This window comes from Protomyctophum bolini (assembly GCF_963924005.1).
Source record: "Protomyctophum bolini genome assembly, chromosome: 4".
NCBI classification, from domain to species: Eukaryota; Metazoa; Chordata; class Actinopteri; order Myctophiformes; family Myctophidae; genus Protomyctophum; species Protomyctophum bolini.
The window spans coordinates 45,935,204-45,961,967 of NC_137865.1; the positions used below are offsets into that span (position 1 = coordinate 45,935,204).

At 42.6% G+C, this 26,764-nt stretch overlaps 1 protein-coding gene across 7 annotated transcripts in view; it reads right to left on the minus strand.

Annotated features, from left to right (window-relative positions):
- Positions 1-26,764, minus strand: part of ppfibp2b (PPFIA binding protein 2b) — a 100,362-nt gene that overhangs the window by 40,753 nt on the left and 32,845 nt on the right. For 5 of the 7 annotated variants that reach the window (XM_080761986.1, XM_080761983.1, XM_080761984.1 and 2 more), the window contains exons 4-5: positions 9,468-9,554; positions 5,386-5,499 (exon numbers count right to left, since the gene is read on the minus strand). In XM_080761986.1, coding sequence (XP_080618112.1) covers positions 5,386-5,499; positions 9,468-9,554 — 201 coding nt within the window. Of the gene's footprint in view, positions 1-5,385; positions 5,500-7,584; positions 7,618-9,467; positions 9,555-16,770; positions 17,559-26,764 lie in introns of those variants that run through there. The other 2 variants (XM_080761985.1, XM_080761987.1) reach the window with 2 other exon arrangements.

Here is a 26,764-nt window from a genome sequence, read left to right on the forward strand (position 1 = left end):
TGCACTGGACAAAGCAATGTATTAGCCTGAAAACCTTTTTTTCTGGTTAACAACACAGATTTGATGTAAAGGGGAAAAAAGTGAGAAGTCACCAAATAAAATGAATCAATAAATCCATCAATGAATCAACAAGCCAGCCTCTTCTTATGCCCGTGTCCCTTTAAAGGCCTATTCATAGTCTGGATTTTCGGTGGTGAGGTGACCACCGCTCCGGTGGTGAGCTGACCACCGGAGCTGAAATAACGTTGAGCGGTGGCGAGTAAAAACAGAGAGAAGGGCTGGGGCGGTGGCGGTGGTTTGCTCTTCACCGCGGCTCAGTGACGTCATGTTGTAGTTCGGTGGTCACCTCACCACCGAAAATCCAGACTATGTATGAGCCTTGAGTTGACATATTCAAAGCACATACAAACCTACAGTAGCGTGTGAGATCTTCTCAAAATATCTTACTTGTGGGATAATTAATTGTGGTGAGCTACAGCTCCGGTCAGCTGCATTCTATTCCCACTTTGTTCACATTCCTCCTTTCCTCTGCTGATTCTATTATATAACTCACCAGCTGAGTGGATTTTGCAGCAAATTGAGCCTGAGGTACAACATGGGAAACCAACTGAAAGACATAAAGCACTGGTTCCTCGTTTGAGCCCTGGATCGCTGGCATATTTCTAACAATCCTCCAGGACACCCCCCCCCCCACACCCCCCCCCCCACACCCCCCCCACACACACACACACACACACACACACACACACACACACACACACACACACACACACACACACACACACACACACACACACACACACACACACACACACACACACACACACACACAAACCCCTCTATCTCCTCACACCAGTGTGCATTAATAAATCTACCAGTATAAGAAACCAACTGATTTGTTAATGAAGGCAGTGACTATACATTAAACAAAGGTACAATATAGATTGTTTTAGATGTCCCCACGTGTAATAATGTCATGCACGGCTAGTGAAAAAACGGTAGCAAAGGACACGCTATAACAAATCAACCCAAATAATTCCACAGATCATCTATCATCTATTCTGAACATTTGTCAAATTTTGAAACTTCCCAAAATAGGGACACTATAGGTTTAATTGGGTTAACATGTGTTTTTAAATTGTGATATTATCAAACAAAAACATATCATCAAAAACATCAGTCTACATTTACCAAAAAGAAATACGTGGATTTCACTCTGACCAGAAGCAGGGATAAAACATGTCCCCACAAGAAGTAATGACCAGAAGGGCTTGATCAGAGCCATTGATCTCCCTCAGTCCCCTGCAGAAACTCCCAGACTGACCAAACCAACCAATTGCATTTCATTTAATTTCCTTTGCTAATTCCAGCCCTGATGTCATTATAGCGTTCTCTCCAACACATTTTGAATTGAATAATTGCTACTAATCCCGCCTCAGGACTAACTTGAACTGAAAACATGTTGTGCATTTACGTTATCGTGTACTAGTGTACAGAGACGTAGCTGAATACAATCATTCTCAGGATGAAGACAACATCCCTATTTTGAAGAGAACTCTCTCCAAGTGCCGGCGGGCGGAATCCCTCCGCGACGAGAACAACATGTGTGTGTTTGTGTGCTGACTAAGGACACACATAATTAATTAATTGTGTTGCCCATAGCAAGAAGTAGTCTCGTGGGACAGACACAAAACTGTTACATGGCTGGATGGATACGGCGCTCACAGTCTCTGTCTCGCAGTCAGAGATGCTATGACGGGGTATGGCATGTGTTGTTATCTCACAGACTATAGTATTCATCAAGAGATTAATTTCACTGGCACAGACTTTAGGAGGTGATAACTAGTGAAAGGAGGCCATGGCGATATCTATTCAGACATGCGTGTGCGCACACACACACACACACACACACACACACACACACACACACACACACACACACACACACACACACACACACACGTTATCTCCATACTCCACCTCAGTCTCCATTGTTAGAGACTAATCACTAAACATTGACCCATCCTATATCACATTAGCTGTTTGACCAGCTCTTATTAACTGTGGAATGAGGCCATGCGCGCGAAGCCATGCACACACACACACACGCACACGCACACACACACACACACACACACACACACACACACACACACACACACACACACACACACACACACACACACACACACACACACACACAGGAGCTAAATTCAATATAACCCACTGACTTACTATCACGAGTCATGGAGAATTGTAGTGGAGACACAACAGACAGGGGCTGTAACTAATTGCAAACTAAAGTCATTTAGAAAATAATGGCAACTGTGGTAACACTGGAAGACTTACACGTTTTTTTTTGTTAATGAAGAAACACAAGTCTGACATATCTATTAACGCACCACGTCTCCGTCTGTACGTACGGACGGACGGACGGCTGTAATCCACGTAACTCCAGAACCGTTCGCCCCACCGACTTCCAGTTCAACACACGCGTTCCACACCCCCACAGGGAGTGCAGTGCCGGGTCGGACCCACGGTTGTGACTGTCCAGAACCGCCAAAAAAGGCCTCTGCCCGGGATCTGGACAGCGCCCCTGCCCATGGTCCATATAGGACGAATTAGTGACGTCTCTATTCCCAAATCCCAAATCAAGTCAAACCAAGACTAGTCAGATCTGGCCCAGAATATCACCTGATTTCAACCAACATCAATTCTGCCCACTAAGACGGACGTCCCTGGATGAATCAGAGAGAGTCTGATCGAGGCCGGATCAACTCATGTCATATCATAACTATAGTCAGATCTAGCCAAGAATAAGCTATATTATTTTAACTGGTGAAGACGTCCTGGAAATGACGTAAAGATCATCCCCAGATATGGGCTGTGATCTGGCCTAGTCCTGAACGTCACCGGAGTCACCGGAGGACGTCATCATAACGTCATGATGAAGTAATTTGGCTTGCTGGGAAAGGATGGAAATGAAGTACAATCTCTTATGGTCAAAGGTGGATCATTCCAGATTAAACAGCCCTGAACTGAGAGATGTTTGACTGATAGATAATATATAATATCAACGCCTCACTGAGTAATGTACAGTAGGTTTGGGGTTTGACCTTTTAAACCTCAGTGTGACAACACCAACTACAAAGAAGCTGCAGAGAAGGTTAAACAGAGGGCCGATTGTTCAAATGGAACTTCTGTTGTTCAGAATGGCCTGGCTGTAGGCTGACTACTCTACTGTACTATACTGTCAACTTCACATTTGTCTCTTCTGCTTCATCTTTGACATCTTTTCAGCACAACAACTGAAGCTATTTGCCTCTGCTACCCAGCCCAGCAGCTTAGCCCCTCTTAGATTATGTGGGCCAGGGTTCACTGGTGGACACTGGGCACCGGAAACTAATCCGACTTACTCCCGAGCACACGGACACAGCTCTCGCTTTGCCCTCAACAAGGTCCCCATCACCCCATACTCCCGCAGAACCTCCCACAGAACCTCCCGGGGCCTTCTCAAAAAATCCACAAAACACATGTAGACCGGATATGCATACTCCCAGGATCCCTACCAGTAAGACGCGCAAACGCGGGAAGCGAACGCAGCTCGTACATATTTGGGTTTTTTTAAGATTTTTTTTTAAGTTTTTTTTTTTTAAGTTAAGTTATTTTTAAGTTAAGTTTTTAACTTAGTCATAACCATATAAGGAGTCCCCAAAGCAGCTATACGTCCAAATATGGAGTGTGTTGCATCAATCACAAACAAATCACTCAACTCCATATATGGGCACAAAGGTGGGACACACAGACACACACACACACAGACAGACATGATCTGCTAGGTCTCATAGTAAGTGCTCAATGCATTCGCAACAAGAGTATAGATCTGGTCAGTTGGTCCACGGCCAGGACGGAATCCAAATTGCTCCTCTTGAATCTGAGGTTCGACCAATCGGCCGGACCCTCCTTTCCAGTACCTTGGCGTAAACTTCACCGGGGAGGCTGAGTAATGTGATACCTAGTCTGTAATCGCCCCTTCTTAAATAGTGGGACCACCAACCCAAGCTTTGTCACTCCCTCGGCACAGTCCCAAACTTCTATACGCAATGTTAAAAGACGTGTCAGCCAAGACAGCCCCTCAACAGCCAGAACCTTCAACGTTTCTGGATCAATCTCATCGACCTCCCGGAGCTTTGCCACTGTAGAGTTGCTTAACCCATTCTGGGCGGGAACCCATTTTGGTTTTAGCATCATGTTATGCTTTAGCTATTGAAAAATAGCAGATCTACAAGCTCATAGCGCGCCACCGAGTGGCGCGCTACGAGCTTGTAGGTCTGCTATTTTTGAAAAATCAAAGAACGACGGACATTTTTTGAATCTGATCTCAGGTCAGAATGGGTTGATCAGACCAGTGTGTGTCCAGTGGAAACCTCGTATGAATCTGATCTCAGGTCAGAATGGGTTCACTACCTCAGTGACTTCCTTCCGGGAGATTGACGTCGATCCCCCATAATCTACAGGCTCTGCTCCTGCCAGGGAGGGTGTAACACAAATGTAATGAAAGATGTACTTTCATTGTGACACCGATAAATTATAAGAATGTAAAATAAACATGCTCTCTGTAATGACGTGGGTCCGATCTACGTATACTGAAGTGGAGCCGACCTGTGACAGATGTCGGCAAGCCATGTGCATAATACTGTATGTTCTGGTCCTGTCCTGTTCTACATACTGTATGTTCTGGTCCTGTCCTGTTCTCATACTGTATGTTCTGGTCCTGTCCTGTTCTACAGTCCTATTGGAGTGGGAATGTTTGAGTCACTGTCCAAAGTGGTTGGAAAACTATTTGAGCCTAATGCGATCACGGCACTGTAATTCCCCCTACAATGTAGCTCTCTTCCTTTGGAGGAAACCTTTATAGCCTTATAGCCGTTACTTTATTACCTAGACATTTGATATTGCGTATGTGTGTGTGTGACTAGGATTATGAATGACAAACAGCACCCCAGTAATGGACTGTGTGTGACAATAGGATTATGAGGGACAAACAGCACCCCAGTAATGGACTGTGTGTGACAATAGGATTATGAGGGACAAACAGCACCCCAGTAATGGACTGTGTGTGACAATAGGATTATGAGGGACAAACAGCACCCCAGTAATGGACTGTGTGTGACAATAAGATTATGAATGACAAACAGCACCCCAGTAATGGACTGTGTGTGACAATGCCCTTGTCTCACGGGGTTCAAGGCTTTGTCAATGCTCTGTACAAAAACTAAACAAAAGTACATTTACGCAAACAGTCAATTCTAGAGAGTTCGTTAAATCCTGAGAATGTGTGTGTGTGTGTGTGTGTGCATACATTTGTGTACATGTCTGTCTTACCTGCTGCAGCATCTCCTCTGTAGAGACCAGCTTCCGATTGTTTTCCTCCAGGGAGGTCACTAGATCTTTGATCTTTTCTCCCTGCGCCTCCACCTGGTCCGTCAGAACGCTCACCTACAAGGTGACACAACCCCATTAGCATGAACAGCCTCCACCTGGTCCGTCAGAACGCTCACCTACAAGGTGACACAACCCCGTTAGCATGAACAGAAACGTGTAGAAAGACACGTGCACATTCCACTGTGCTATACAAACAGACACCAGCCGTCAATGGAGCAATGTTGTGAATGAACGTGAGGGAGAAACTATGTGATCGCTTATATCTAACCTTTATATTACTTACCATCACTTACAGTTACAGTATGATACTTATATAATACATAGTGCTATTTGGTGGCTGTGGGGGGCCTTGGGTGTCTCCACTGGGCCTAGTGGCCGTTGTTTGTGTTATAGCATATCTTTGTTATGGTTTACTTTGTCCTTGGAGCAGCTACAGTATAACTGTGATTTCTGACTGCTCTTGGCAGAACTACGTTACCACCTGAGTGTTATTGTACTTCTCCCATGGTATCATGTTAGTTAGAGCATACATCACCACCTGAGAATATTGCCTCATCGTTTATTGATTGATCCAGAATTCCACGACAAAATGACACACACTGCACTCCTGGAAGGAAATTATTCTAACACATGCCGTATAATATCCTAAAAATTGTCAAACGCATGCGCTTGCTTGTGCTTGCACGGCACACACACACATTCCTTTTGCAAACGTATGCAAACAGTTACATGACTAAACTTAATTTCGTGGATCTGGAGCAAAAGCTAATTGGGAACCTCAATTATACGTAGTTAGACATGCCTCCCATCAATGGTTTGACTTAATGTGGCCTGTGTGTCAGGCAGGCCAGGCATGCATGCACACACGCACGCAGCCTAGTGCACTGGACACATACATACTGTACATACATACATACAGGCAAATTGCCTTTGATTTAAATCGCATGGTACTGTACATGCAGGCGTCCATGTCTACCTTTCCGTCTGTCCCATCAACCGCTGTCCTCCTGACTTTCTCTGCTTCAAACACAAAGGCACACAGTATTCACTCGCACTGTACTGTACACGCCGTTACCGCAATACCAAAACAGGACACAATTAGCCCATTCTGAACGGGAACCCATTCTGGTGTTATAGCATCATGTTATGCTTTAGCTATTGAAAAATAGCAGATCTACAAGCTCATAGCGCGCCACCGAGTGGCGCGCTACGAGCTTGTAGGTCTGCTATTTTTTGAAAAATCGAAGAACGACTGACATTTTTAGAATCTGATCTCAGGTCAGAATGGGTTAATCAGACCAGTGTGTGTCCCAGTGGAAACCTCGTATGAATCTGATCTCAGGTCAGAATGGGTTAGTCAGCAGATCTCTCACTCAGGAACGCAGAGCACTCTACCACATTTACCGTAATCTCCCTCGTCGACGCAACTCAACTCCTGCCAAACAGTCCAAACCAACACACCGCACAAACCTCTGGCTCAGTCACTGTCACCTCAGCCTCCACCACCGAGAACAGATTCTGCCCCTGAAACCGGATCTCCTCTGACTCCAGTCCACTTCAAAACCACAGAGCGAGACCCCCTGTCTTGTCTATTCAAACACTGATGTTTGCTTTGGCTTTAGCTTTGTTAAAATACAGATTATAAAAGAAAGAAAAAAGAATAAAGCCAATATAAACCAGTGTCCATTGTTCCTAAGAGTGACGCTAGAACTTTTTATATTGACAGAGCCATGTTTCTTAAACAATGCTCCATAAGTGAAGTAGCAGTCAACAGACAAATGAAACTAGTCAACATTTGAATCTAGTACATCTCATGTAAGTCTGTCGTATATATACACAATATTTGCCTGTCATTGAATAAAGTTTAAATGTAGCTCATACAGTACCAAGCAACTTCACAACTAAACGCAACAACTATCGCAATCCCAGTGACCTATTTAAAATGAACTGTCTTTGTAGTTTATACACCGTAAAAGACCGCAGCGCTACTTTAGCCATTTGTAACATTTGGGACCAAACAAATGTAACCATCATTTGTGCAATATAAGAGTTACATTAAAAAAGGATTTTATTTTATAGTGTCTTCTTTTAGATGTTTAAAAGAATGACCCAGTATTCTGAAGCTTATCAGTCCCTTACCTCTGCCATGTTTCTTTCCTATGCCACACACACACACACACACACACACACACACACACAAAGGAGGTGAAAGTTCCCTGCACTATTATAGAGAAGTCTGTTACTCAGCGTATACAGTATGTGCTAAAGTGTGCACATACGCATGTGTACAAACACACACACACACACACACAGAATGACTCTGACTGCCCTGAAGGAGAAGCAGTCAAAGGGAAAGCAAAGCAAAGCACCATGGGTGAACCTGTCGACAGCCAATTAAATGCTCTGTCAAAGAACCAAGCCCCAGTCACCTTGGCTATCAACCAATGACAGGAGCTGGAAGCGAGCCTGAGGAATGTGCAACAGGCAGGTGTGTGTATGTGTGTGTGTGTTTGTGTATGTCTGTGGGGAGGTAGCCAAGTGTACAAGAGAGATAGAGATAGAGCCATTTAGAGGTCCAAAATGGGTTTTGTAACACTTCAACATACCAGGCGGGTGGAGTTTATGGTTCTAACTTTGTGTTGGAAAGACTACCCCCCCCCCCCCCCAAAAAATGAACGCATAATGAAAATCCACCCACGCAAGGTTTCCCACATCACAAAACAAACACACATGCATGTTGATGAGGGTTTGCCTCACATGACAAGCTAAGACAGAGCCCGAGGAGCTGCTTGAAAACTACAATTACAGTAAAAGATACTGTACACTACACACACCACACATGCAAGCAAAAAAAAAAAAAATCACAGCTACATGACCCTGACCATTAACCCATTCTGAACGGGAACGCATTTTGGTGTTGGCATCATGTCGTGCTTTAGCTATTGAAAAATAGCAGATCTACAAGCTCATAGCGCGCCACCGAGTGGCGCGCTACGAGCTTGTAGGTCTGCTATTTTTGAAAAATCGAAGAACGACTGACATTTTTAGAATCTGATCTCAGGTCAGAATGGGTTAATCAGACCAGTGTGTGTCCAGTGGAAACCTCGTATGAATCTGATCTCAGGTCAGAATGGGTTAAAATGATGTAGGAGCAAGGGGGAAAATGCCTCGCAGCAAACTGACATTGCTTAGCACGCAGACATATAATCTCCACGTCTAGCGTTGTAGTTCTTGCTGACAGTAAACACACATTACAGAGAGAGTGACACTGTCTGGACACGTTCGCTGTCAAGGGAACAAGAATTAACCCAAGTGCTGGCTAGACTGTATGCCATACAAAATATGTTTGTAGTGTATAGTGATTATCATTACAAAACATACGTTAGCTACTTCAGAGATATACATTTCGGCCATTTGAAAAGATCAGATCGGCAATTTTATAATGATTTTTAGAAATTTTTAGAATTAGAATATGAAACGTGACATTCGACACAACTTTTACTTTTGGTACTTTGATCATGATGTCAATAGTTTTGTATTTTTACTCAAGTACATTTTGAATTCCAGTCTTTTACTTGTAACAGAGCATTTCTATATTGCAGTATTGATACTTTTACTTAAGTAAAACATGCGAGTACTTTTCCCCACCACTGTCCTTGGTGCATAAAGTTATTCTGACACCAGTTTACACACAAACACAAATGGCAGGTTTCACCTTGGTTGACCTAAGCAGTCCCAGCTAGCACCAGGATGCAGATGCACACACACACGCCACACATCACGAGTACAGACCTGATACGCGCACACACGGAGTACAGACCTGATACGCACGCACACACACGCGCACACACACACACACACACACACACACACACACACACACACACACACACACACACACACACACACACACACACACACACACACACACACACACACACACACACACACACACACACACACACACACACACACACACACACACACACACACACACACACACACACACCAGGAGTACAGACCTGTAGCACTAGAGATTCCTTGTCCCCCTCTAGACGGAGCAGTCGTTCCTGGTACGTCTCATTGTTGATCGGAGAACACAGGCTCACCTGAACAAAACACACAGAGAAAGACAGATCAAGACTATGGCAAGAGAAGAGTTCTACCATCAACCATATTCAAACATTGGCCATTTAGTATTAGCATTTCTATTTTATTAATTATCTCATGAAGTAATTAGAGCAAAATAGCTGCCGTGTGAATATGGTCCATGTCAAACAGTGTGAATATGGTCTATGTCAAACAGTGGTAATATGGTCTATGTCAAACAGTGGTAATATGGTCTATGTCAAACAGTGTGAATATGGTCTATGTCAAACAGTGTGAATATGGTCCATGTCAAACAGTGTGAATATGGTCGATGTCAAACAGTGTGAATATGGTCTATGTCAAACAGTGTGAATATGGTCTATGTCAAACAGTGTGAATATGGTCCATGTCAAACAGTGTGAATATGGTCTATGTCAAACAGTGTGAATATGGTCTATGTCAAACAGTGGTAATATGGTCTATGTCAAACAGTGTGAATATGGTCTATGTCAAACAGTGTGAATATGGTCCATGTCAAACAGTGTGAATATGGTCCATGTCAAACAGTGTGAATATGGTCTATGTCAAACAGTGTGAATATGGTCTATGTCAAACAGTGTGAATATGGTCCATGTCAAACAGTGTGAATATGGTCTATGTCAAACAGTGGTTCCCAAACGTCTTAGCCCATGACCCAAACTAGTGAAAATATCTACAAGCATACAACGCGTGTTACAAGCTTGCAGATCGGCTATTTTCACTACTTCTACTAAAAAAAAGCAATACGATACATATTTTTTGTAAGAAAAGGGAAATATTTACTCGAGTCGTGATGATTACTAGTAAACTAAGTAAATAAGTCATGAACCAATATTGTACAAGACCACTGTGTGAGATGGCATGAGTTTTTGTCATGAATATCTCACTCCTCATGGTCATCAGTAAGTCAACATGATGTCATTTTGTGCCATTCATTGAAAAAGAAAAACATTGGAACAACAACAGGGTGCTGTCCCTCGTCTTCCTGTTTACTTTAGTGTGAGCAGGTTTATAGCGATATGATGATAAGAATGACGATAAGAACTAGCGATGTCCATGTAGGTTTAAAACGTAATATTTGTGTTGAACATGCTGAGAGTAACTAGAAAACGTTCTACAACTAAACGCTTTGGCATCAACAATCAGCAAATGTTCAAAAAAAGGTTACAAAAGTTCTCTCTCTCTCCATCAGATCGACTAAAGCTCATATTCCTAAACATGATTGTATCCTTCACATATCTTTGGCAGAGTTCACCGACTGCAGGGAGGATGCATGCATACCGACTTTGGTTCTCTGACAAAGACCATATGGAGACATTAAACACATTAACATACTGCATACTAAACAGGAGCAGAAGTGGAGAGAGAGAAAGAACCAGCAGAGTGTGAGATCATCACAGCATGAAAGAAAAGAGTGGACGAGAAAACAAGAGAAAGAAACAGACGGTGGAGTCGTGGAGGAGATGAGTGTACAGACGCTAGGAAGCTGATCGCTCTCTTACAGCATAGCCATATTTGGATTGATTGTCACTCACTAACTAACTAAGCTTGTTTGAGGTCAGATGTTCGTACTGTAATTCTTGTTTGAGGTCAGATGCATGCCTCAAATATCACAAGGAAACAAACGTATCCATTCATTCTGAAATTAGACACAGCGATAAGTGGACCAGAGAGGATTGTATAAGCATTCAGTCAGTGATTAATGAAGACGTCCATGCTAAACGGTATATAGCTTCATACAGCACGACATGCCATAAATACCATTGTATAGTACTGTATATTTGCAATGTGTAACCAACGACCCATAACCCACTGAGTCATAATTTCCACTGTAAATGAGTGTACTAGGGAAGGGGCTTGTGTTTGTGTAAGCGCAGCCCTAGCTAGCAGCTCTTCCTGAGCCAACTTATGAACAGAGGCACAAAGCCTGACTCCTCTCGTTAGGTATATACTGTATATAAATAAATCACACTTCTGTGAAGTGAGGGGCGCCCACTGTGGCTGCCACATGATGTCACAACTCTCACGAGTGGGGACCTGTTGATTTTTGGGGGAGCATGAATAAGACGAACATTAAAATGTCTGAAAGCCAAACATTGGAGCCCTCAAAAACTAGAATCTTTAAAATAGACTAGAATCCATTCCAAAGCATTAGTTTTGCACCAAATATACTCCTTGGGCTAAAGACAGCCATAGCTACACTGTGCTGACCTCATCACATTTTGTGCTGATCTCATCACGTTTGTCATGACGTCTATGGCTGTTTTTAGCCCAATGAGTGTTTTTTTTTTCAGAATCATGAAAACCACCTAGTTTTACATGTCACATGCTACTTAAAGCATAAGGGAAGTTTGACAGTTTTGCCTGCCATAGGATGTTAATGGTAGTCACGAGAAACCCCAATAAAACAAATTGCCCAATAGTGACAGCCGGTCAGCAAGTGGATTCATGACAATATTTTAGGCCAATAAAAAAAGACTATATGCCAAATTTCCCACTTTAAACAAAAGAATCCTGTCGGCTGCCGGGCTTTATATATTTTTTAGATATATTATTTTTGCGGCTTACGCCTTTTATTGGTTTTTTCGAAGGGACAGACAGTAGGCTGACAGGAAACGGGAGAGAGATGGGGGAAGACATGCAGTAAAGGCCGTGTCGGGCTCGGGAGTCGAACCCGCGGCACACTGCGACTGGATTACCAGTCGGGTGCCCAGACGGTTACGCCACCGCCTGGGCCTGCCGGACTATTATTTGATAAATCAGTGATCACAGCATCTTTGACCCGTTTCGACCCGTTCAGAAGATTGCCCAGCCCACAGAATTCCCCATGACTTGTCCAATAAACACCGATTTAACGACTAAATACAGATATTTTGTTTTGGCAATACAGTCAAAACCTCAGCATTACTGAGACCTTTCTTGAATTTTTTCCTGTTCCGATTCTTCTTTTGGTTTCTGACTAAAGTAATGCATATTTGTGGTCCTGAAGACATTTTTGGTGCCTTCCGGTCACAGTTAAGGCAACAATATCCTGCTAGTTAAGTTTGTACGTCAACTAGCATAGTGCTGCATGGCATGGGCGTCTTTGTAAACTCAAGGAAACTAGTCTCTGACAACAAAAGAAAACATATTTTATTCATAAACAATTGTCATTCAAATTAACCAAATCATTTATGAATGATTCATTACCAACTTCAACTGCTCTACACGGTTAGGAAATAATGACTAATGTTGTTGGAGTTGTTTTGTCACGGTCATTTGCCTGTTTGATTGTTATCCTAATGACTGTACACCGTTCTCTCTTTTAGCAGCCCGCACGTACATGAATGTTACGTAAATGTTAGTTTTCTCACTCTTTTAACACTTCAATTTAAAGCCAATTCTAGTTGGTTCTTTTAGTTTTTTGTGGACCATTTTCTGGGAAGTTATCGTTGTATGAAGCTATAGATTTAGTTTCATGAGCCTTTCCAGCGAAAAGTAGGCTAATTTACATGGGATTGGGTGGGAGGCGATTGTGAACAAACGCATGATGACAAATATGACTCAAGAGTCTGAAAATGCATGACAGCACAGCAAAAAAGCAACAACGCCCTGCCTCTTTTAAAGACCTTGAAAAATAAAAACCCCCTAATGCACTATATCCCAGTCCTTCTATTAAGCTTTCAGTGTTGAAGAAGTCCCATACAAATCACTCCCGCATGTTTTTTAATCGTTGCGCCAGCATTGTGGTTAGCTACCATGCTGGAAGGCAGAACATGGAGAGAAAGAGATGCACCCTGCCTATTGTTTTACAACTTCCTACAGTAGTACACGATTATGTTTCTGTGTTGTAGCATGATACATAAAAAATCTTTGAATTAAAAAAAGAGGAAGATATGGAGTGAACGGTATAAAAGCAAACCATGAAACCTTTTCTTTCTAATTCTATACTGAAATGTTATACGAGTAGTTACTCTTCACCAAATATCATCAGCATTCAATCTAAAGGCTTTTGTAGCCCCGCTGTTTTGTTCACAACAGAATAAGAATGCTATGGGTTGACATGGTTAAAACCTAAATTTGCGGAAGGAACTCCTATTCTCGCCATTTAGAAAACTGTGTGCTTGATACATTTAAATAATCCTGTTCTAGATAATGCCGTTATGCAGGTAAACGAGGTAAGCCGTATCTTGGAATTGAATCTTGGTTGTCAGTCTATGTTTTATGTATGTTTGTTATATAGAGCCAACTGACTTTAATTTAATGTTAGATCTGCATCTGCATAAATATAGCACACAAAAAGCAGTCGGCTTCCCAAATTCACTTTGCCAAAAACTGTGAAAACATGCTGTGCTCAGAAATTGAATTAGAACTGCCTTAAGATTGGATTTAGAAACACGGCGGTATGCGTGTCTTGTGGGAGCTAAAACAAACATAACTTGCAAGGACCATCTTAAGTTAATGCCTCTGAACGCCGCCTCCAGGGACAAATCAAAGACATTCTTCTTCTCACACGACCAATACTCAGCAAATATATCTCCACATTCCACTTTGAAAGGTTACAGTAGTCCCCTGGCCGACAAGTATATCTTTGTCCTGAAAGAGGTATTGTTTTGAAGAACTTCACATTTTTCTCAGCCTGTAAAAAAAACGTCTTAGATTATCACTATCAATCCTCACTAATTGATCAGGTCTCCAAAGTGGTCAAAGAGCACAGAGAACACCGAGAACAAAGCAAAAGCTACATTCTTTTTTTTTTTTAATATATATTTTTTATCCCACGATTTTGTAACCCATTTTTCACCCCTGTGTCAATCATCTACTGTGATCCTGGGCTCTACACACCCTCCACCAACCTGGGGAGAGCAACAGACTTAACTCATGCTTCCTTCATGCTTGAGTGTCCAAGTTGCTCCTTTACACCTGACAGGGGGGAGTTTCCCTGGTTGGACGTAGCGCGTGGAAGGAACACGTTATTCCAACCAGTTCCTTTCCCCTCCATCAGGCGCTCCGGCTGGCCAGGGGGAGGCAGTTTAGAGACCAGGATTACTGCATGTTTTTGTGAGGGTACCTACACCTACAAAAACTACATTCTAAACCAGTGACCTGGCTTAAAAATCTTGAAAATGATTGACCAGGAGAAAAAAAATAATTGACCGCAACAATGGCGCAACATAATGAAATGGCTTGCAGCAACTATAGGGCTGTCCCGATCGGATCGGGGCCGATCACATCATTTTCAAATGATCAGAATCGGATCGGAAACCAAAACAAAATGTGATCGGGACAACCCTAGTATCAATATTATATTCGTATCATGATAATAGACTGGATATACTATTGTGATATGGCATAAACAACAATGAAACACACACACACACACACACACACACACACACACACACACACACACACACACACACACACACACACACACACACACACACACACACACACACACACACACACACACACACACACACACACACACACACACACACACACACACACACACACACACACACACACACACACACACACACGATTTATCCATGACAGAACCTGTCTTGTAGATTTAAAGATGAACCTCTTCAAATTAAGTGATCATGCAGAGCACATTTTTAAGTCCGATGCAAACTGTGCAGTATTTATTGCTGTAGAGATTTTAAGTGTAGGACTATACAATTTCTTATTTTTGATACTAGCACACTCATTTGAATATTTTTGTGTGTGTACCTATTCTTTTGTATTATACCGATTACCGTATTGTCCCGAATATAAGACGACTCTGATTATAAGACAATCCCCATTTTTCCAAGACTCATTTGTGGAAAAAGAACATTGAATATCAAATAGTCTTGTCCCCGATTATAATACGTTTATTAGGATATTTCCATTGGAAAAAAACATAGTCTTATATTCAGGCCAATAGGGTATATGACATTTATAAGTAGGCATATTATTTTCCTTTGGTACGTCCTGTATGGGTGTGTCACATATATTGTAAGTACATCATTGTTTGATTTACTATATATCCTGAAATCTTGAATAATACATATTTCATTTATTTGAGTTATTTGCAGACTGCACCTTCCTCACAACAGCACAGAGAGTTCTGAATCCTGACCATACACAGTATCACTTTTGTTTTCTCAAGTGCAATCAGATGATGGATAATGACTCATCTGATAAAGGTCCTTAACTAATTCCCCTACACACGCACACCGCCACCAATAAGACCCATGCAGCCAGCCCTGCCCACATCGGAGACACAGCCCAGCTCTTAAACTAACGGGAAATGACATAAGAAAACATTTAACCCCGAAAATAACACAGGGGCTGGACAACAACAACACTCACCCTCTGCAGGGAACAGTGTTGAAGTCATAAGGACTCTTTATCTGATTACAGTTAAACACAGAAAACAAATCATTACACAGCATCTCTCTATAGTCATTTGATCAAGGCGGAACTGTCTGATTTTTCATATTACATCCTGATTGGCTAAGATTGGCTTCCAAAGTTTGCAGGAGTATTCAGTTTTGAACAAAACGCCTCAAAACATGAACGATTGCTGTGAGATTTTGCACGCACAGTCCCACAATAGGCCAGGAATAAATGCCACCCTACATTTTTTCAAATCGGCCTCCTGGTAGCTCTATAACAGGCCAATTTGGGTTAACCTGTACCTATAACTGGACTGATCGGGGTGAAACGTTGCATGCACAGTTGCACACTCCCTAGAGGCTAATGAAAAACTTCTGACCTGCATTTTTCACATCAGCCTTTTAATTATATCTGCACCAGGAGGCCAATTTTTGCCTCAAATCATGAACGGAGCATCCGATTGCAGTGAAACTCTGCACACACAGTACCACTAGGTTGAGGAAGAAATGCCACCCTTTTTACAATGCCCTATTATAGCGCCACCAGGAGGCCGATTTTTGCAAAACTTCTTTTTTATATCACTCCTACCCATTATCTAAACATAAACATTATGTCTATAGTGATCAAGACGGATCTGTCACATTTTTACGACTATAACAAGCCATTTCACATTAATAACAATGCCATTAACAGTAACGGAAACACAAAACTATATTCTACATTCACACAAAACAAATTGTGATTCTGTGCAATATCTTCATCAATGTTAATCCCTCAAACTTCTACAGATTCCAAGTTAGAAGAAATAGAAAATAGCTAAAGAAGTCTCACCTTTTTAAGCCAGGAGAAGTGCTTGTAAATGTCAATGGGAGAATCCATGCTACCGGCCCATTGCTGCCCTGCCTCTCCCTTCTGTCTTGTGTCTCCCTCTCTGATGCTGCACTGTGTGTGTATACTGTATGTGTGCACTGCACGTGCTGTGTTAAGTAGTACAGCACACAGATGGAATTACAAGAGAATACAACTAAACCGCTATGACATGATCCTAGCATGCAGTAGTGTTGGACAGCAAGTAAATGTAATTGTGAGACTGAATGAAAGTGTGTGTGTGTGTGTGTGTGTGTGTGTGTGTGTGTGTGTGTGTGTGTGTGTGTAAGCGCCCGGCGCTATTCTCAGCTGTGACTGTAGGAGGTTTTTATGACCTAAGATCCTTGCCTTCTTCTCACTGGGTTAACTCCCCTTTTGTGCCCCTCTCTCTCTCTCTCTCTCTCTCTCTCTCTCTCTCTCTCTCTCTCTCTAACTCCTTCCACACGAGCACTTGTTTCTCTCTCTCTTCTCTTTTTCTCCCTCACGCTCTCTTTCTCTTCTCTTTTCTCTTGCCCAGCTGTCTCTCCTGCTTCGCTCTATTTCGTCCCTCCCTCTAGCCAGTTGTTCTGGCCTGAGTTGTTCTGGCGTATGCCGCTCTGTCATTTAGTAAGTTGTATTGTTCTAGTCAGTCTAAAGTCTTTCTGTTCTAAAGTCTTTCCTTTCTAAGTTTCTCTGTTCCAAGTTGCCCTGTATGTCCCACTTCAGTCCTTCTCACTAAAAGTCATCCTGTTTCAAAGTCGTTGTCTTGCTCAATCTAGTCTTCCCATCTCCTCTTTTCCCCTGCAGTCACTCCCTTCCTGTCTCGTCTCCTGCATGTTCGCTCTCTTGCTCACTCGCTGCCCCTTTGTTGTTTGTCCCTCGTCTCTCGCTGGCTGCTGACAGTCTGTCTGTCTGACTGCGAGCCAAATGGTCAGACCCCCGGCCAGAGAAAGACAGGAGAGGGAGAGAGAGGGAGAGAGAGAGAAGCTACTGCTGTTCTTTTTTATTTGTTATCCGTTTGTGTGTGTCTGAATCTCAGCCCGTGTCCACGTGCACGCACACACACACACACACACACACACACACACACACACACACACACACGCATCTGCTGTTGTTGGGCACAGAGAACAAAACAGCAACAGGCTGAAATGTCGGTGCAAACAAACCAGAAGTCAGGTCTCTCTCTTTGTCCGTCTGTTTCTTTCTCCATCTTTCTGTATCTCTATCTGAAAGCCCTGAGACTGTGTGCAGTAGTTACTAGTAGATACCAGAGAAAACAACCAAACTGTATGCCTCTCTCTCAATCTCTCTCTCTCATTTCCTTGAACATTGGGAGGTATAGGAACCCATAACCCCAACCACAATTCCATTTCCTGTATCTTGTATAGGCCCCTTCTCCATAACAAAATCAATCATTTGTCAAACTCTCTTGACAGGTTCATTTATACAGACACACACCTACTCAGTACACACACGAACACGCGCACGCACACACGCACGCACGCACGCACGCACGCACGCACACACGCACCTATTCGGGGATGTCATAATAGCTGAACATTCTGCATCAATACTGAACATTGGTGAAAGTTGCCAAAGGCACAAATACAAAAAAAATTATGATTAACCCCGAACACAGGACTGCTAATGACAACCCAATGTTTTCACAAAAGGTGACACAATTCTTCGTCTGCTATGCTAGCGCAAGCCCACGAGGATAACTAACACACTGTCGTCTTCAATGTCTACGTACAATTTAGTAGAGAAGATGAACAAACAGGTGGTCAAGTTAAGCTCTGGACAGTTGTTTGTTCTCTGGGCTGTCCAGTTGATAATGAAAGTAGACATTACAGCTCCATATTAGCATATAGCACAGCCCCACATGCAATTTCATTGGGCCATGGACCCCCATTTCAAATGATTCTCTCTCAGAAACCCTGTTGTGCAAATATGCTTTTGTTTATCTTATCTCAGGTACTGTATGTACATACGGTATGCAGATAATGTGTTTGTTTTCCTTGATTGATCACTCTTCCCCCTTGCCCTGAATCTGAACCTTTGGATGATTATACTCCAGCCGGTACAGAGCGTTGAGGTCTGCCAAACAGCTGCTTTTGACTGGTTCCTCCATTAAACTTAAGATCCAGAGGATATCATGCCTTTGCTGTTGCAGCACCCACGCTCTGGAACAGCCTGTCTTTTAAAATCCATTCTGACCTGAGATCAGATTCATACGAGGTTTCCACTGGACACACACACACTGGTCTGATGAACCCATTCTGACCCGAGATCAGATTCTAAAAATGTCAGTCGTTCTTCGATTTAAAAAAAAATAGCAGACCTACAAGCTCGTAGCGCGCCACTCGGTGGCGCGCTATGAGCTTGTAGATCTGCTGTTTTTCAATAGCTAAAGCATAACACGATGCTAACCCGTTCAGAATGGGTTAACATCAAAAGTGCCCCTGCAGTCCATCGAGGTGTTCAGGTCTCTTCTCAAGACTCCTCTCTTTTCTATGGCCTTTGATCATTCCTGATTTTTAACTGTACTTCAATTGTGTTTTGAAGCTACGTGGGTATTTTATCGGAACTTTATGGGTGCACATGCATAAATGTTTTTAGTTGATGCTTTGATTTGACTGTGTACACTACAGCACTTTTGTCAATCTCGATTGTTTTAAATGTGCTTGATATGATGGTTGAAATCAAATCAACTGTGCTCGCATGTATAGTGTCTGACTGGTTACCTGAGTGATTATGTCTTTGTTTTATAGGTCAATGTAATGGGTATTGTATTTTTTGTACACAATTGTTTTTAGTATAGGTACTAGGTAGTTCAAAATTGTATAGAAAGGCCTAAACCAGGCACTGGGGTTGCATATTAGCCTTACTATAAACGCTATGTACAACGCAACGGTTTCTTGTTTTTACAACTTGACACGTTGTTTTTTGTATTGTCCCTGTTAAATAAACGTATAATTTTATTTTATATTATATCCTCATTTGCCTGGGGACCCCCCTCAAGGAATCCTGAGATACCTCACCGCAGATGCCCTGGAGGTTTAGACACAGGAGTTATACTCTATGCACAACTCCAACAAAAAGGAGCAATGGCGCCACCCTGCCTAGAGAGCAAAGTCTGAAAACCTTTGGCTCTATTTTCGTCCATGCTAAACCCCTTATCCCTTAAACTACTCTGCCTTTTTACCATTTTGAGAAACATCTTTGAATAGTTAAAATAGCCTGCTCACAACATGTCGATGTATAGATTGGCTATTTGAACTATTCAAAAAGGCAAAGTATATAGTTTAGGGATAAGGGGTTTAGCTTAGACGAAAATAGAGCGCCTCGTCTATAGAGTAGAGTGTAATTGTCCATTCTACCCTCAACCATGTGGATTGAGTCTTAACCCATTCTGAACGGGAACCCATTTTGGCGTTAGCATCATGTCATGCTTTAGCTATTGAAAAATAGCAGATCTACAAGCTCATAGCGCGCCACCGAGTGGCGCGCTACGAGCTTGTAGGTCTGCTATTTTTTGAAAAATCGAAGAACGACTGACATTTTTTTAGAATCTGATCTCAGGTCAGAATGGGTTAATAATCAGACCAGTGTGTATCCAGTGGAAAACCTCGTATGAATCTGATCTCAGGTCAGAATGAATGGGTTAAGTGGAAACCAGCACCTGGCACTGGCTCAGCCTGGAACAGCTGCCAAGCCTGCCAGTGGTGGAAAGTAACAAGTACTGTACTCAAGTAAAACATTTTTTTTCTTTTTACTCTACTGGAGTATTTAGGCAAATATTGTACTTTTACTCCACTACATTTATTAGAAAAATTTAGCTAGGCGGCTACAATTAACTTTGTAGATTTTGATTATACAAAGCATATCCACTCGACACCACCACTTCGGCCATTTGTTTGAATATTGATTGAATATTTTATTAGACAAAAGAAAAATGCAAACAGCACAGCAGGATTTCCGAAGAAAGACCTTTGCTGTCTTGTTTCCATTCAGGTCCCATGATGCACTCACACACACATAGACCAACAGTAATTATTAGTCACCTCCTCTAACCTCTGACCTGCTGACAGGTGACAATGTAGGTCTGTTCCCATTCTGACCGGGAACCCGTTTTGGTGTTAGCATCATGTTATGCTTTAGCTATTGAAAAATAGCAGATCTACAAGCTCGTAGCGCGCCACCGAGTGGCGCGATACGAGCTTGTAGGTCTGCTATTTTTTGAAAAAATCGAAGAACGACTGACATTTTTAGAATCTGATCTCAGGTCAGAATGGGTTGATCAGACCCAGTGTGTGTCCAGTGGAAACCTCGTATGAATCTGATCTCAGGTCAGAATGGGTTAAGTGGAAACCAGCACCTGGCACCGGCTCAGCCTGGAACAGCTGCCAAGCCTGCCAGTGGTGGAAAGTAACAAGTACTGTACTCAAGTAAAACATTTTGTTTTTTTACTCTACTGGAGTATTTAGGCAAATATTGTACTTTTACTCCACTACATTTATTAGAAAACTTTAGCTATAGGCGGCTACAATTAACTTTGTAGATTTTGATTATACAAAGCATATCCACTCGTCACCAACTTCGGCCCATTTGTTTGAATATTGATTGAATATTTTATTAGACAAAAGAAAAATGCAAAAAACAGCACAGGATTTCCGAAAGAAAGACCTTTGCTGTCTTGTTTCCATTCAGGTCCCTGCATGATGCACTCACACACATATGACCAACAGTAATTAGTCACCTCCTCTAACCTCTGACCTGCTGACAGGTGACAATGTAGGTCTGTTTTAACCCATTCTGACCTGAGATCAGATTCATACGAAGTTTCCACTGGACACACACTGGTCTGATTAAAGGAGGCCAGTGATTCGCTTGTTTTAAGGGAAGGGGGGGCAGGGCATTCCACACCTGAAAAGCAGTGTTGCGGAAAGTGAATTTTCAATTTAACCATATATTTGTTTTGTAAGTGGGTGGTGGCACCAGATCATCGTTTACGCTACCTCTAGTTCTGTGGCTGTGTGTGGGAGTTTTGTGGCAGATTTGTAGATCTGCTATTTTCATAATGCTTTTTTTTATACTTTTTTTCCTATTTTTATTACACTTGAAATGGGACATTCTGAACAATGAGTGCTTTTACTTTTGGTACTTTAAGTACATTTTGATGCCAATACTTTTGTACAGAGTATTTCAATATTGCAGTATTGATACTTTTACTTAAGTAAAACATGCAAGTACTCTTTCCACCACTGACAGCTGCAAAGCTTGAACAATAATCACACTCACACACACACACACGCACACACACATGCACATGCACATGCACACGCACACACACACTCCATGTCTTATTTCCCCAGATTGCCGCGGGCATACATGCTCTGTATTCTTCTTCTGGGTAGAATAATGTCCAGATCATTGGTCTAAAACCTTAACCCATTCTGAACGGGAACCCATTTTGGTGTTTAGCATCATGTTATGCTTTAGCTATTGAAAAACAGCAGATCTACAAGCTCATAGCGCGCCACCGAGTGGCGCGCTACGAGCTTGTAGGTCTGCTATTTTAGAAAAATCGAAGAACGACTGACATTTTTAGAATCTGATCTCAGGTCAGAATGGGTTAATCAGACCAGTGTGTGTCCAGTGGAAACCTCGTATGAATCTGATCTCAGGTCAGAATGGGTTAATCAGACCAGTGTGTGTCCAGTGGAAACCTCGTATGAATCTGATCTCAGGTCAGAATGGGTTAAATTGGACACAGAGAGACACAGACAAGGATGAAGAGAGTCAGCGTTAACGAGCACTGCTCAAAGGCTCTCCCTTCCTCACTTCCTGCCTATAACACAGTTATCACATTTCCTGTGTGCGCGCGGCACATATGCATGCATGTGCATCTGCATGTGAGTGTGCGCATGTGTCGAAGCATGCTTGTGTGTGCGTGCACGTGTGCGCGTGTGTGTGTGTAATCCCAGAGTAACCAACAGGGCACTGACTAATTGCATGTATCTTTGATGTTGCTTCTCAAAGTCAGTGGTGGGTGTTGTGTGTGTGCTTGTGCGCGCGTGTGCATGTGCGTGTGCGTGTGCGTGTGTGTGTGTGTGTGTGTGTGTGTGTGCGGGCGCATCAAAGAGGAGCTGCAGAAAGCAGATACATATACACTCATTTTTCTAAAGTAAAATGAAAGTAAAAAACTTCTTTTGCTACAGTACAAATTATAAAATATATATATTAGGCAGGGGACATTAATACAATCTGGGAATACATTTCCTACCAAGACATTTCTTCACCAATGTGTTTGTAAAGGTGTCTACTATAACACTAAATTCAGTTCCCCTATAGGGGAGTTTTTGACAGCTGCTGAAAGTTGGGGTACCCTTAACCTTATGAAGGTAAAATATGCTTTATTTATATTCTGCTTTAAGTAGCATGTGAGGGGTCAAACTAGGGGTTTTTCACCATTCTGTTTTATATAATAGCTATAATAATTATGTCTGCGCTGTTAACTGAGAGCAAGTGAGTGATTTCTCTACAGACAGCCAGGACAGCTGTACGGTTCATGCACATCATGGGTGTGTGTGGGTGTGTGTGTGTGTGTGTGTGTGTGTGTGTGTGTGTGGTAAAATCCTCAGTGTTAATGAATCCAACTGTAACTGTACACATTGACTCTAAGGGCTGTATTTTGCGTGTCTTAAGTACCAGGTCTTATTACCTAACTTGAGTAAACTAAAGACCTGGAGGCGTGATCAATGCTCTTTGGCCACTCAGAATAGCCAAATGGCATTGATCACGCCTCCAGGTCTTTAGTTTACTCAAGTTAGGTAATAAGACCTGGTACTTAAGACACAAAATACAGTTTACTCTCAAGAGTCAAGGATTTGACTCTTGTGTAGAAAAGTGAAATACAGTTTAAGGAGAACATACTGTACAGTAAGACGTATACCAAAGAAGAAGTGGGACGAAGTTGAAACATATTTATGACATCACAACGTTTCATGAAAGTGTCTCGGTGGCGCGCGCGCGTGTGTGTGTGTGCGTGCGTGCGTGTGCCCACCCCCCTCTCTACTCCATCCTCTCCATCACAGTATACAGTGTTACGTAACAGGAGGACAAATGTCAGAACATATCCACATGAATGAAAGATGAAGATGTTGTAGTGTAGCCTAATGCCCCATGTGGAAATAAACAGGGCGGAAAGGAGAACATTAGGAGCAAGACGTTGAGGGGACGGAAAGGACAGGAGGGGGAGGGGGGGGGGGGGGGAGAGAGAGAGAGAGAGAGAGAGAGAGAGAGAGAGAGAGAGAGAGAGAGAGGGAGAGAACAGGGTTCTGGGAGGTTAGCTGTGTGCAACATGTGAGACCTCCAGTGGTGGAAAAAGTACTCACATTTGTTTACTTTTAAGTAAAAAATATTATTATTGCAATGTAAAAATACTATGTTACAAATTAAGTAAAAAGTCCGGCATTCAGAATGTACTTGGAGTAAAAGTACAAAAGTGTTGTGTATGTACCAAAAGTACTCATTATGCAGAATGTCCCATTAAATATGCCGGTACAGTAAATACTTTGTGTATCATGCACTGAAAGAGGTATACAAAAGTCTCAACATGTGGGAAAACTGTCAATAAATATGCAGTCATTCAGTAATTCAGTAATTACAATAACTCTGCCGTTTACAAGAAACAAACCAAGATATTATGGACGTTAAAGATTTCACATCAGCAGCCACTTCCAGACCAATACATAAATACATAGCAAAAGGATTCAATTGTGCTACCAGTATATACTATTGAACGTACCTTGATACTCCAATATAGTTTAATCCTGAGCTTGAGGTAGACAAAATATCGTACAGTAATAATAATAATAATAAACAGGCTGTGAGCAGAGAGTGGAGCTAGAGAGGTGCAGGAGAATTAAAAATGAAATACCTGCATGGGAGAGAGACAACCAGGTATAGTAGGAGTGTGGGGAGAGAGAGAGAGAGAGAGAGAGAGAGAGAGAGAGAGAGAGAGAGAGAGAAGGAGAGAGAGAGAGAGAGAGAGAGAGAGAGAGAGAGAGAGAGAGAGACAGAGAGAGAGAGAGAGAGAGAAAAAACAAGAGTAAACAGGGGAGGGAGAGCGAGTGATAGAAGTTGTGAGTCACAGAGAAAAGAGAGACATATAGGGTGTAATGGACATATAGAGCGAGAGAGAGAGAGAGAGAGAGAGAGAAAGAGAGAGAGAGAGAGAGAGAGAGAGAGAGAGAGGGAGAGAGAGAGAGTTAAGCCCAGGATGTTGATCTGAGTTGTAATAGTGTCTCAGTGGAACACTTACTTACTGGACCACATCCCAGACCCTCTCTGCATGTCCCCTTCCCTCCCTCCCTCCCTCCCTCCTTCCCTCCCTCCCTCCCTATAGACAGAATTCAGCAATAATACTGTACTATCACCCAAGACCCAGTTTTACTTATTCATACTTATCCGACTACACACACAATATGTTAAAGTCATGAATTAGGAAGGGAGGGAGGAAGGACGGAAGGAAGGAAGGAAAATATGAACAAGCTAGCTTGTCTTAGCCTGGAAACCAGACGAATCTGCTACATGAAAAAAAGACAAAAAAAGCTACGCAGTGACATCAGTCTGCCCATGCCAGGCTAGATTGTCTTTAGACTGGGAGAAATTAGAAGAAGTCCCGTAACACTCCAGGGTGTGCACGGCTCAACAATGTCATGACAACGCTGAGGAAGACCTGTTAAGTTGAAACGTGTCCGTTGTCTCTGTGCGTGAGACGTAAATAGAAAACCGATGTGAAAAGGACATTGATTTGTGTGCTGGCTGCTCCCTTACTTGTCTCAGACTACTGGGACACGGACCAAGAAAGCCCTGTCTGAGTTCAACCTCACAGAGACGCGTCAAGACGACCCCATCCCAGCTCCAGGAATAGTTGCCGTCTAGGAGTCCAGCGAAATTCCTCTCCTTCACCCCTGACTCTTCACCTCACCCAATCTGTCCTCGATTTACACTCTACTACTTGACTCTATACTGACTAAAATATGACTAAAAGTCTAAAACTAAATTAAATTTTATACAAAGGACTATGACTAAAACAAAAAAAACGAAATTGTGGTCAAAATCAACACTGCACTGGACCGTGGCTCAGCGGTCCAGGCACCTTGGCCGGTAGTCCGAGTCTGACAGTGTGCCACGGGTTCGACTCCCGATCCCGACGGCCTTTTTACTGCATGTCACTCCCCCATCTCTCTCCCCCATTTCCTGTCAGCCTACTGTCTGGTCCCTCTATAAGAAATATAAAATAAAGGCGAAAGCCGTAAAAAAGGAAAAACATTTCAACACTGCAAAGACCCAACCAAAGCGCCACTCACTCACTCACACACTTTGGTTCTGTCCTCACAGCTGCCCAATCAGCCTCTCTGAGCTAATTTGTTATGAATAACCGACCTTGGGGGGAAAAAAAAAAGGGGGTGGGGTGAAAGAAAACTCCACTCACTATAAACAAAAATATTCCACTCTGAAAACATCTCTGTGACTCCTCACAGCTGCTGCTCTTATAGTAAGTGTTTAATGTCTTGTGCCTGATCATTTACCCCGGCGCCAAATACGAGCCACTCCACTTCTAAAGCATGTTGAGTCTAGCGATGCGTTCTGTGGAAAGTCTATCGCACTGCCGACTGTGTCTGGTGTGGCTGCAGGACGCCAAGCAATTAACATTTCTAATGACTTTTTAGTTTTTTTACTGTTAATGATCTTTTAATGACATCTCGTCTGTTGTTGTTACATGTATGTTGTTGTTGCACTGGATTAACTGGAAGGGGGAGAATGATATTTTGCTCCCATGATGAATGCAGTGTCTATTATGGAAGTGACAACCACGAACGAACATGCTCCGTACATGCATAAATCACTGTTTCAGAAGTGATTCTGTGAACGATTGTGCTTTGAATTTAACTCCATTTTAACTCCA